The sequence below is a fragment of the Zonotrichia leucophrys genome, chromosome 1A (assembly GCF_028769735.1).
Source record: "Zonotrichia leucophrys gambelii isolate GWCS_2022_RI chromosome 1A, RI_Zleu_2.0, whole genome shotgun sequence".
NCBI classification, from domain to species: Eukaryota; Metazoa; Chordata; class Aves; order Passeriformes; family Passerellidae; genus Zonotrichia; species Zonotrichia leucophrys.
Window position 1 is genome coordinate 3,279,779 of NC_088170.1, and position 13,276 is coordinate 3,293,054.

The 13,276-nt window shown below is 42.4% G+C and overlaps 2 protein-coding genes across 2 annotated transcripts in view; both read right to left on the reverse strand.

The window, feature by feature from the left end:
- The window catches only part of DERA (deoxyribose-phosphate aldolase), a 44,544-nt gene extending 43,627 nt beyond the window's left edge, over positions 1-917 (reverse strand). The window contains exon 1 of the mRNA XM_064735204.1: positions 808-917. Coding sequence (XP_064591274.1) covers positions 808-838 — 31 coding nt within the window. The 5' untranslated portion in view covers positions 839-917. The remainder of the gene's footprint in view (positions 1-807) is intronic.
- A 1,782-nt stretch (positions 918-2,699) lies between these two features.
- STRAP (serine/threonine kinase receptor associated protein) lies at positions 2,700-10,276 on the reverse strand. The gene is made up of 10 exons (XM_064735220.1): positions 10,062-10,276; positions 8,883-9,018; positions 8,082-8,163; positions 7,750-7,822; positions 7,045-7,141; positions 5,996-6,133; positions 5,492-5,628; positions 4,711-4,860; positions 4,137-4,202; positions 2,700-3,834 (listed from the first exon to the last, which is right to left on the reverse strand). Exons 1-10 carry the CDS (start codon positions 10,171-10,173, stop codon positions 3,767-3,769), a joined length of 1,059 nt encoding a protein of 352 aa, XP_064591290.1. The 5' UTR covers positions 10,174-10,276; the 3' UTR covers positions 2,700-3,766.
- Positions 10,277-13,276: the final 3,000 nt, after the last annotated feature.

Sequence of the window (13,276 nt, forward strand, 5' to 3'; positions counted from 1 at the left end):
GGTTTTGCTGAGGAAGCTGTAGCACTTTGCCCTTCCCCAGCAATGAGGAGAAAGGCAGCTCCAGCCAGGAAAAGGCAGAGGAAGCCTTTCTCTGCCTTATCTCAGGCACAGCCACCTTTCAGGCCCAGAGATCAGCTGCAAACACCTGGAAAATCCTTACCACTCCCCAGAGAGTGAGCAACAAGAACGATCAGAGGAGGTGGAGTCTCGAATTTGCAAATCAGAGCCCAAATTCAGTGCTTTTAATCTCTTGGTGGGGAAAGAGGAGAGGAAGAATCCTGTGAGAACCAGAACGGTGTGCAGGAGAGAACCAGGTCCGGCTTTGTAACAGGACCAGGGCTGTGGGGCTGTCCTACAACCTCCGATCCTGCAGGTCCAGATTTGTGACAGGACCAGGGATACAGAGCTGTCCTGCAACCTCTGACCCTGCAAGTCCTGCTCTGTAACAGGACCGAGGATACAGAGCTGTCCTGCAACCTCTGACCCTGCAGGGACTCGACCAGGGCTCAGAGCTGTCCTGCAATCTCTGATCCTGCTCGGAAACCCGAAGCCAAAGCCATGTGTGACACGGAAACTCGCGTTTAACCCGCAGTCTCAAAACCTCCTCCCTGTTCCCCGTCACGGGATGTGTCAGAACACCCACAGAACCCCAGGGCTGTTCCTATTTCGGCTTTTCAGAGGAACGCGGTCCCGCAGCCGTCCGGGGGAGGCTCGGCTGGGTTCGAGGAGCCGGGGCCCGGCACCGCCCCGCTCCGCCCGGGCCTCCGCAGCGCCCACCGGGGACCCGCGGCCCCGCCGCCCCCTTACCCAGCTCGGTGCCCGGGTTCCGGCCGGCCATGGCCCCGCTGTCCGCCCCCGGAGCTCCGGGCAGGCTGCGGGCCCGCCCCGCTCGGGCAGGAAGCGGCGGGGCCGGGCCGGGCGCGGAGCTCCGCCGCCGCCACGTGGGGACCGCGCCGGGCCGGCTCGGCCGCGCCTCGGCCCTGCTGTTGCGGGCATGTTCCTTTCCTCAGGGATATTCTGCTCCTTTGGAAACGCCGAACCTGCTCTTGGGGATGAGTCAAAGCACTGTCCAGTGTCTTTGTGTTGGTTCAAGGAGGAGCTGGTGCCACACGTACACACGGGGTTAACAAACCTGCCAACCTGTAAAACTTCTAGTGGTACCCATACAATGAAATCCTGGTGACAAAGCCACTGAAAACTTCATAGCCTTTGCGTTTTTTCCAGATCTGGAAAAAATCCACAAAGTTTCGTGAAAAATACATTGTTTATATTGGACATAGTTAATATTGACGTTTAGATGTAACAGTTTGCAACTGAAAGAAACCTCAAACTCACCACGGCATCGGGGAAAGCAGGAAAGGGCCATAGCTCTGAAACATGAGGACACTTTTCCTTTTTGCTTTTCCCATACCCAAAGCTGCATGTGTGCTTTGAGAAGCAATGGTTTGAAAGACAGCAGTCACTCTAGAAATATAGATACCATTTGCACTGTGTACTTTAGCAGTCCAAAAATTACAAGTTTTCAAGTACTTGTGGTGGTACATCCTCCTCCTCCTTTTCCAGGCCGCACTGTCATCTAAGAAACACTTGTGATGCCTTGGCCTTGACAAACAGCACTGGGCTCCCTCCTCTCGTGCTCATCAGAAACACTGTCTGCTTCCAGGAACTGCTGCTGTCTAGGGAGCTCTTGTTTTCTTTCGCAACAGCCTTGGAAATTATTTTTCTTGCCAGAACGGCACAATGTCCCTGTTCCCACACTTTCACACTTTCTAACTGTGTCGGAGATGAAACACTGTTACCTTAGATATCTAAGTAAGTTGGGCTTGTAAGTAAGGTTAAGTCCTAAATTAGGTTGAATGCTGTTAGGGATTATTCCTCTGTTAAATTGTTATGGTAAATTTTTAAGTTAGGTTTAAGTTAAGTGCTGTTCCTGTTAAATTGTTAGGTTTAAGGTAGAAGTTAACATTACTGTTAGGGTTGAGTGCTGGTAAAGCCTAAAAGCTTATTTCTTTTTATCCTCACCCTCGCTATCCTTTTGCCACTTAAACACACACACACATCCCTCTTAACAGTACTCAGTTAATTTCTGTTTTGACTGCCTGGATTTTGTTTGGTTTTCTCGTTGCTTGTTTTTCCTTGGTGTGCCCAAACTGTCCTGTAAGTAGTAGAGTGAATCTTGCCAATGAACTTTGTTGTCCTGTTGTTTAATATTAAATCTGGGTTTTGCTGGTACCCTTACTGGTGATTTTTCAAAGACTTATTCATAACAGTACTTCAGTTTTGTTGGGTTTTTTTCATTTCTTCCAGTATTTTAGTAGCCATTACTAAGTATTAAGTTTCTATGACTATTATCTGTTTAATTTTTATGCATCCCAGAGCAAGCCATAAATGCAGAATGAGGGACATGCCATTATGGTGTACTTGGGAACAACTAGGTTAACAGCTGAACTTGAGGTTAAAAGTTTTTTTCCTCAGTTAAATGATTGTGAGATTCTATTCCAGATCTATGAAATGCTATAGAACCTACTGCAAATATGGAATAAAACTCACAGCATGCAAGAAGTTTCTCCATGGAACAAGGTGTTCAAAAACGCTCATTTTAAACACATCCAATTTCTAAATTAAAATTTTTATGCTCAGTACTAGATATGGAGTCCTCATAAGCCTTAGTGGAATTGGCAAGACTGAACCATTTAGCTGTAAATCAGAGCTGTTTGTTTTTAGAATAAAATTCAAACAGGTAATTGCAAATACGTATAGTCTGCAAAAACAGGACAGTAAGGACAGGTATGAATATGAAAAGAAAAAGGTATGTGAATAAATACACCTCACAGAATGCATTATGTACAGCTTTCAGCATAACATTAAAGGAAATGACAAGTGGAAGAATGGCAATTATTTTCTTTAATGAAGAAAATATGATTTGTAACCTTGAAAGAGTAACTTTTTTATCCAGTCTGGAGGACTAAACCCAAGCTTTACACAGATTTGCAGCCAGCCTCTGATATTTTCATGTACAACCAAATACTTTAGGCAGCAGGTTTAATTTAGGAATTCTCACTGTTTTTCTTTTTAGAGACTCATGTTTACATTCAAACTTGAAAGAATAAAAAAGATACAAAGCTTACAGATCAAAGAACTTGCCACCCTCTGTACCAACACTAAAACATTCTTTTGCTTTTTCTCTGTATAGTACAAACCCAAGATGCCAAGGATTACGTGATTAATGCAGTTGCTTTTCCATTTCATGAACCCAACGCTCAAAAGTAACGTACGAGTTTGGAGAGGCTTTTTATTTAGACAACTGAAAACAGTTAAACATTCAGAAGCAGCATACAATGAAACGAAACCCGAACCAAATACTTTTAAGTACATAATCCCTTCTTTTCAACTAGAGCCAATTCTTCCAACTTCCAAGAAAAAAAAAAAAAGGTAAAAGCCATTGTATCTCTTCTTTGTAATAATGAAAACACACTACAATGAGTCTAATTGAGATTGGAGAGACTGGATCTTGGCTTGCACACTTCTTTGAAAAGACAGTAGGCAGTTATGCCAAAAAGCCAGCAGAACTCTACTACTTGTCTTTTGGGTTTTTATTTGGATGCTGAGTTCTCTTACAGACAACACCTAGCCAGTTCCACTGCATTCTCATCAATTACTGCCCATCTTTGCCCCAGGGAGGGAGCGCACTCTGGAAGGCTGCTGTCTGTCACTGCTCACTTGATTTAGTCTCGCATGTCCACGTGTCACATAACAGCTGCAGTAATCAGGCTTTCACTTCAGGAGTTGAGCTGTACACTGTATCTGAGTTTTCAGAGGCGATCTCTTCTGCAACTAAATAAAAAAGGTGTTATTTAATTTCACTTTACATATAGAAACCAAAGAAATGTTGCAGGGATTGCTTAAGGAGCCCAGTTCAGTTTGTTTTCCCATTCAACCTGACCCCATCTGTTCTGCCTGCACAGCTCCAGTCTGACACTTACCACATAATCAACGTCAGGCAAATGCATTCAAAGATCTTTTGAAAAATACCAGAAAGCACTTGAGGGAAAGTACTTCTTCCATACTAAGGAATGCTATTATCTTGACTCTCTTTTAACACTGAGGCAGTTGAAGCTGACAGTTCAGTTCATTACCTATTTCCTCCTCTGCAGTTCCTGGAAGGGTAGTCCTTGCTTTTGCTGCTTCTGCATTCTCCTCTTCTGTAGAGAAAGAGCAGAAAAACAGTCAATACCTTCAGTTCCACCCACCCACCTTAATTAAAAAAAAGGTAATTTCCATGTAATTCAGTGTTGAGGAAAAACACTTGAGCAAGCAATTCTATTAATGAATATCCACATGTTGTTGCTGCCTCCCTCTCTCCAAGCAGAAAGAACCAGAGTACAATACAAATTAAAACTACCATCCACACCTCTTTCTAGAGGAGAGAATTATAGAAGTGGTATCACATATTTCTCACTCTTTAACATAAAAATACATCAGGCTCTTGGCTTAAATACCCACAAAGTGTCTACATTCAGAAAGCTTATGGGTGTGATGTTAACTGCTTACACAACAGCTGCAGAAGTACATCCTTCAACCTAACAGATATGATCAGAAACCCTCAGAACAGAGGAGTCACTGTATGAAACTCAGTATTTATCACTAATGATAGACTTCAAAGGTGCACAAAGAGTTGCCACGTTTCCCCAGGAGCCAGCCCACACTTACCAGGAACTACACACTTCCAAAGGCCATAGGTTTTCCCTACTGTTGTCTGCCACAGCCTTAGTGTTCCATCCTCAGAGCCACTTGCATATAACTCTCCGTCGGGGCTAAATCTCACGCAGTGAATGGGACCAAAGTGCCCTTTGTAAGATTCTGAAGGGAAAATGTCAACACTGTCAATGTCAAATTTCAGCCAACAACTGAAATTTAAGTACAAACTGATCAGTTTCTGATACAAAACAGTTTCCATGAATGTGTCAGCAATGGCTACTTTAGGCATTTAATAATTAAGATATTAATGCTTCATTAACTGCAAGGAAAAAGGTGCTTAGTTATTCTAGACAAAACTGCAAAGCAAGCCAGCAGCACAGGGTACACATGCTCTGTTTCTTCAACCACTCCTTCCACAAACAAACAATTTTAAATGAGGACTGGATCAGTAAGCAAATGGTTTTTTTCCAGAACAAATTTGGCTAACACATCATATTTTTCATAAATTCTTATAATGGATATATCTAATGAACAGTATGACAATTTAGCATACAGCTATTATAGCAATACAGAATGAGAATTTGTTTTTAAATAGAGGCAGAATTGTTGAATGGATGTTTTAAATAGCTCTAGAATATCTGAGATAGCAAAAAATGTTTAACTCATAACTCTTTATCATCCTCTTACATAGCATGTTCTGCTAAGACCTCATTTGAATACAGTTTCATTTACTGCTCATTATTTTATTAACACCTATTTCAGAACTCTTTATGATTATAGGAGACAAACATACCTAATTCTTCTCCTGTATTATAGTCATATTTATAGAGTTTAAAATCTTCACCACCTGCAACCAAACATTCTTTCGCAGGGTGAAGAGATGCAGAATTGATTGTAGCAGGTGCTTCAAATGATTTAATCTGCTCTAGACTGAGGGAGAAAAGTTTGTTAACAAAGTTCATATTTAAAAAAAATATCCTGAGAGCAAAGAAATTGGATTCTACTAATCTCAACTGCTTTTCCCAGAAATTAAATACAACCCCACAGAGTTTCTGAAACAAGTTTTGATACTTGCAAATCATGCTTGTCAAGTTAGAAATGAGTTTAGAGTAAGCAAAATAAAAGCTCACACATATAGAACTACTTTCTGGAATATGTTTAAGCATGTAACTTCCTTTCTTGAAACATCATAGAAATGCCAGTTCTGACAGCTTGGTGACTCTGGCCTTGCACAGCCAGTTTTTACCCACAAGACACCCATGACTACACCTGTGAAAATTGGGAGTTGTGGACTCACGTTTCTGCACTATGAAAAGCAATAGTCTTCCCATAGGTTATCACCAGTATCTGTCCTTCTGGAACATACTCCATGCTGCTCACTGACATTGCCACATTTAGTGACTTCACCTCAGTCATGGTACTCCGGTCCCAGAGGCTTAAAAGGAAACAAAAAGGGAAAAAAAAGACTCAAACTTCTGTAAATTAAACAATTTCCACCTCACATCCATGGCAAGACCTGCATCAAAACAGGCACCCATCAAGCAATGTCGTTTTATTCCACAAGTATTTCAGATCTTCCATGGCTTTATCTGCATTTATTTCACCTAGGCCAGGCTTAACACATATTCTCTTATTTAAAATACTTTTACCTTTGCAGCTTAATGCCACAACATTAAATGGTATATACACTATAACTACTCAGTGATTCTCCTGGAGATTAAAAATCTTGATTTAAGTCTTCTAAGCAACAGACTTTGAAGCAAGGCTTGAAGATTCTATTCTGTCTTTTTATTTCAAAAGACAAAGAGGTACTAATCCCAATTTACAGAGGTTCATTGAGGATAATAAAGTTTTATATCTAGCAGTATAGAAGTATCTAAGCAGAAATTAAATGGTGCTGCTGTGACAAATAAAAATCTTTATTCATTAGCTGACTGCTGCATTTCTATTCCTACAATCTGGAGGAAAACAAACAGGACTAGCCTATCTTTAACACTAGGAAAGTGAAAAAGGCAAAGCAGAATTGCTCAGGACAGTGCGTATGCAAGAGACCTCATCTATAAATTCTTCTTCTTCAGGATTACAAAAGGCATCCATTTATTCCATGCAGTTATCAAAGACCACTTCTTACCAGGGAGAACACATCTATGAGGAGCACACATTTATGGGGAAATCAGAACTATTACCAAAATGATCTCTGATAGCAGAACAGAGCTGTATCAGGCCTGCAGCTACAATAATCTAGGATCAGGTAACCTGTCTTACTTGTATCCTTTTCCAAAATAACATAACTTCATCCTCACACAGAGCATGACAATACAGAAAACCCAAAGTTACTTTTCTTACCGGACAGTTTTATCATCAGCTGAAAGAATCTGTTTGTCATCACTGCTCCACAAGGCCTTTTTAATGCCAGAAGTATGTCCACTGACAACATCAGGTTCTTAAAAGAAAGCCAAATATTTTAATACATGTAATAAAATGAAATAATGTCAAGCTACACAGATTTCCCTCTACTAGAGACTGTAGAATTACTTCAAGCACTTAGGACTTTATTTGTAGATCTTATTCCAGGAACAGGATAAATGCAAACTGGGTTTCTGATTGCCTTTCAGAAATTTCGCTAAGTGAACATCGATGTTCTCTGGCCTCCTATCAACCATCAACAGGTCAGTATCAACATGACCTTAAATACTCTTAAATATTGGCATTGTTTTTTCTCTCAGATGACTAAATTTTAATTAATTAGTCCAATTTCTAGTGTGTTTGCACTGAACTGAAACATGCTCTGCATGATGTCTCATTCCTGGAAGTGTGCAAAGGGTTTGGATGGGGCTTTAATCAGTCCATAGAAGAGGGTTTGGAACCAGGTGATCTCCAACCCCAAGCAATTCTGGGACCCTTATATACCAAAAGCTTACAGACATTACATTTGTAAAACAACTCTCAACATTGTTCTTAGTGATTCATAACAGAAAGCAGTCCCTTAATTTCAGCAGTTTTTTTGAACTCAAAAAGCCCCCCAAGAGTCAGTTTGAAAAGCAGACCCACCTGCTTCTGGCTTGCTCAAGTCGTAGATACGCAAGAGCTTATCTTGTCCACCTGTTAACAGATAATTGCTATCCTGAAACAGAAGTTATAGAGAGTCAACTCTACTTTGAACCAAAACACAGCCTTTGTCTGTGAGTTCAAATCACAGCTTTTTCTCTCAGACAGCCTCTAACACACTTGTTACATTAACCCTACAATCCTAAAAATGAGCAGCAGTATTTTAGATTATTTACCTGTTAAGATTTACAACAAAAAAAGCAAAAAGTAGCTAATAGCAAAACATACTCAAGAGCTTATTTCCCTGGTGAATAAGGTATAAAAGTTTCTCATACCTGTGTAAAATCCACACTTTTGACAATGTGTTTGTGAGCCAGTGTGATTAGTTCATCGCCTGACACAGCATCCCACACTTTGCTAAACAGCAAGAGGAAATATTCATATTTTAGAAGCAGCAGTAAAAATCAGCCTGGACAGTCAGATGAATTTGTAAGCAATCTTTCCTGATACATCATTTTATCCTAAGTGCTATGTTCTTATAAGCTGTAACCTAGTTAGTCAATAAGAATGTTTTATATATTTATACTAGAGCTTTTTTTGGGCCATCCCACCACTTTCCTTTATGGTCTTCTTCAGGACCATGCAAACCAATTAACATTTTAGTTTAAAGATAAAAGGGTCTCTTCTCTGCAACTTCATTAATAAAATTTGCCCTCTACTAACAAGATGCAACTTGCAAAATATTCATTAATACTATAAACAGCACAAAAAACAAAAAAATTGAAGAACTAATTCACTAGAAGTTTCATGTCATAAAACGAGGCTAACTGCTAGATGAAAAATAAAAATACAGCTCTGCTATAACTACAGTGCCAGAGATTAGAGCTGCACAGAAAAGTTGAGTAAACCAGTATAATTAAGCACATCAAGAAGCAACCATCGTTGTTCAGCATGACACAATTAACTGCAGCTACTTTCAAGAAGGCAAAAATCTAGGTTTTAATTTGGCTAGCCCAAAATAAGCTAACAGTTACTAAAGAGAAACAAATTACTCAGTAATTTAGTGCATATTGTTGTCACCAAAGAGCTACAGAATAAAATCAAAACACAGACCAAGAGAACAGTGTATCACTTACGCCGTGAAATCTGCCGCTGCTGTAGCTGCTTTAGTGGCATCCGTGTTCAGGGTGGCGCCCCAAACAGCCCCTTTGTGACCCAGAAATGTGCCAATCCAGTCTCCTGTGTCCCCCTGGCGCAGCATGGGCTTGCCATCTTCACAGAAACAAAACCAGCAGTCAGGTAACACGGTCAAAGAAAGAAGCAGCTTTTTAGAAGAAAAAATATTCCGTTGTACCAGCACATGGAAATACCCCATACTTTACAAAGCCACTCTTTGCAGAGGGGTTCAGCAGTTTAGATGAGTTTAGATGTGCAGCTGTACTTGCTGCATGCATCTAAACTGTACCGACATTCAAATGCTACTGCAAATGAGATAGAAGTTACCTGATAATAGACTGTAACGTTGTCTTAAGATAGAAGGAAGGCAAAAGGAACATTTCATTTAGCTTTTATTTTTACTAAAGTTTTCTTCAGGTAAGACAGTTTTGGGTTGCCTTCTTTTTTTTTTTTTTTTTTTACTTTGGAACAATACTATGAAGTCTTCAGTATGTAGATACAAGCAGCGACATATGATTAAAACATACAGCGATACAACAATGAAGTAGTAATAGAGAGCTTTTCCTATAATCAGTTTTTTCTGGAAGGCTATCAAAGAGTTGTTCACACAAGATGTAGAGCTGAACTGGAAGCACTTCAAGGCAGAAAAGGAATGCCCTTTAAAAACTTATGCATGCAAAAGATTAAAATACACATGCACGAAGATAAAACTCTATTCCCACAGTGAGCACAGAGTTCTCACCATGCCGTGTCCAGCAGGGCAAGGCAGCTGCCCTGGCCAAACTGAAGCTCGCTTTAAATCCACAGGCGAAGGAAACAGGAACTTTTACAAACAAACCATTCTGGAGCGCTCCCACCCCCTCAGCAGCCGGGATCCCGACCGGGCGCATGCGGGCACCGACACCCCCGGGCTAACCCGGCAATGAAGCACCCGGAGAGAGCCGGCTGTCCGCTCCCTTCGCCATTCCAGAGCACACCGAGGCGGTGTCACCGCCCCGAGTGGCCAGGACACCCTCGGACCCCCCACCCGCCCCACCGGCACCCCCCGGCTCGGCGATGCGCGGCCTACGAGTGCCGGGGCTGCCCCGCGCCCACCCCCGGGGCGGGGGATCCCGAACAAAGCGGCCCGTCCCGCTCACCCTTGCAGGCGCTGATGAGGAAATATCCGTAGGGGGTGACGCCGCTGAAGGCCAGGTCCACCACGGGCCGCGTGTGGCCGGAGCAGGTGAGCGGGGTCTGCCTCATGGCCATGGCGGCGGCGGTAGCAGGGGCCTGGGCAGGGGCACGAGTCCGGCGGCCCGGCGGGAGCGGCGGCGGCGGCAGTGGGGGAAGTGACGGGCAGGAAGCGCTTCCCGGCGGACGCGCGTCACGGGCGGGGGCGCGGCCGCAGCAGCACCGCCCCGATAGGGGGACGGGCCCGAGTTGCCCCTCTGGTGTGATCGGTGACGGAGCTGTTCGTTCCTTATCCCGCTCCGTGAGGGAACAGCGAGCTCACCCCTGTCCCGTTCATCCTTCATCCCGCTCCGTGAGGGAGCCGTGCATCCCTCGTCCCGTTCCCTAAGGGAACAGCGAGCTCCTCGCCGTCCTCTGCATCCCTCGTCCCGCTCCGTGAGGGAGCAACGAGCTCATCTCCGTCCCGTTCATCCCTCATCCCGCTCCACGAGGGAATTAGCGAGCTCCTCGCTGTCCCGTTAGTCCCCTCATCCCGCTCTTTCAGGGAATAATGTCCACATCCCCGTCCGCCATCCCGCTTCTTGGCCACCTGGGCACTGCTGGCTCATGTCCAGCTGGCTATCGACCAGCACCCCCAGGTCCCTTTCTGCCTGGCCGCTGTCCAGCCACACCGTCCCCAGCCCAAAGCATTGCAGGGGGTTATTGTGGCCAAAATGCAGGACTAGGCACTTGGATTTATTAAACTTCATTCATTAAACTTTAGACTCTGCCCATCCAGAGAGAACTGTTCTCTCTGCAGAGCCCTCCTACCTTTCAACAGATGGACACACGATCCCAGCTTAGTGTCATCTGCAAACTTACTGATGAAAGACTCAATCCCCTCATCCGTGTCATCAATAAATATATTGAACAGAACTGGCCCTTCCTCTCATTCCCTGAGGGAACAGAGACCTCCTCACCGTTCCATCCATCTAGAGGTGGCCATGGTCCCTCAGTGCCCTGCTCGCCCCTAAACCAGCAGCAAGTGACTCCTGCCAAAAAGCAGCCCTTTCTGCAGGGCCAGCTCCCCTCACTGATCAGCCTTTCCAGCCGGGAAGGCGATGGGAAAGCCCTGAAGGATGTAGGAATTTCAGGGATAGCAACACCTGCCTGTTTGGGCATTTTCATGCCAAAGACAAGCTGATGGTGCTGTGTGGACTTGCCCTCAGAAGCGTCTGAGGATGGCACTTGGAAATGTGTCACTGCCCTTACTCAGAAATGAGGGGAGTGGTGTTTCTCCTAACCTGGAATCAGAATGATTGGCAGGATCATCTTTTAATCATCTTTTTCTCTTAAGCCTTACAACTGGGAAAAGTATTTAAATCATTAACAAAAATTGAAGCTGGAGCTAACGGCAGACTTCTACAGCTTTTTTATTTAAAATATAGGCACCATATTTCACATTCTTCTGGTATTTTATTTTTCACCCCAGGTTTCTCAGAAGTAACTCCTAAAGGTTTTGTAACTTCATGACTCATTTTCAGGCATACTGACACTGTATCATAGATCAACAGTTTTTCCTTTCAGAGCCACAGAGCTGCGTGGGCCTTTCCAGTGTCTTTAAGATTTTCTGGATTTTTTCCAAACAAAATTTTATTGCTTCTACATTTACATTATTCAAAATCTTACCTAAGCATAGCCTCCTTGCTAGAAATGCTGTTTAGGTTTACATTTTTTAAAACTCTCCTGGTAACTGGTGTTGTGAACTTTTTCAGTGGGAAAAAAAAAAGATCCTAAGGGACACTATGAAGAAAAACTTTGTATGAAGTTTAAATTACCTGCTTAGAATTCAAGGTTGAGAAACAGAAATAATGGGGAGATTGTATTCGGGGAAGTTTACTTTTAATGATTTCATAACTTTGATTGATTTTGTCTTCTCTTAAATGGAGCATGATTTTCCACCTGCACAAAGCTTATGACATCCACTTAGGAAGGCACAAAATCCATAACAGGCAGAGAAAGGCAAAAGTATTTCAAATTTGCCAGTAAATAGCTGAAAATCAGAAAAGGAGAAAAATTATGGACACGGGAAACCTATAAAATCTAGACATCCCACTAGGCCAAGCAGAACGACAGGGTATTGGAAAATATGACTAAGAGCATATGGAATTAATTCTGAAAATAAACCTGTCTACATTTTTTCTTAACATCTCCAAAGCTGGTGCTAAGCCTAACTCAGCATTCAATCAGACTGTTTCTACCAGGACTTTCTACCTGGTAGCACCTCCACTTAAATAGTTTATTCCCCACAGTCTGAATATGTTTGCTTAAAAATAAAATTCTTAAAAAATAAAACTAATTCTGTGCTCTCAGAGGACACAACCCTCTGTAGCTACTTTATTAATAGAGGAGGAACTGTGAAATAGGCTTCCATTTTTTTAGGAACTGTGAAATAGGCTTCAGTTTTTCAAGAAAATCTAGACATGGTACAAGAAAAAGAAGGGAAGATGAAAAAAAGTTATTACCCACAAATGGAAGTTTATCAAACTTAAAATAAAAAATAAATATGAGATATTACTGAGTTTTATTGTTTTAAAATGGCAACTGTGTATCATGTTCCAGTGATTGAATTCTGTCAGAAATGTTGCTGACAATAAAGCTGTCTTAGGAAAATGTTATGATGCTACTGCTATGATTACAATGAATAATGCAGAGAGTCAATTAAATAGATGTGTTAATTATATATATTTACACTTCCAAAGACTCCTTTCTCCTCTTGAATGTGTCAGAGTTGGAAATACATTGTCTCACCACTGAGTGGAGCTCCTTACGTATTTATTGGTACAGTGAAGCTCTGACAGAATTCCTGCTGTGAGGTGACCTAGGGATGGTTATTTCAGCTTGTGCCTGGCAGCTGTGTGGACACAGCACTCAAGAAGTTACTAAATGCTTAATACTATAAAATTAATTAGCTATATAGGTAGATGGAAATCTCCAAGACACAGCAGCAGGGCAGACCTCAAATATGAGTTATTTTAATGAATGGTGAAACATTCAGTGTAGTCTGTGTTCACTGATTCACTGATATTCTCCTTTTTTTCCTTTTTTTTTGAGAAATGCCGTGCACTAATCTGTACAGCTAATTTAGAGGGGAAAAAAAAGAAGTAAAGAAAAAGAAGAGGGCTTGTTGCTAGCTGAAGGA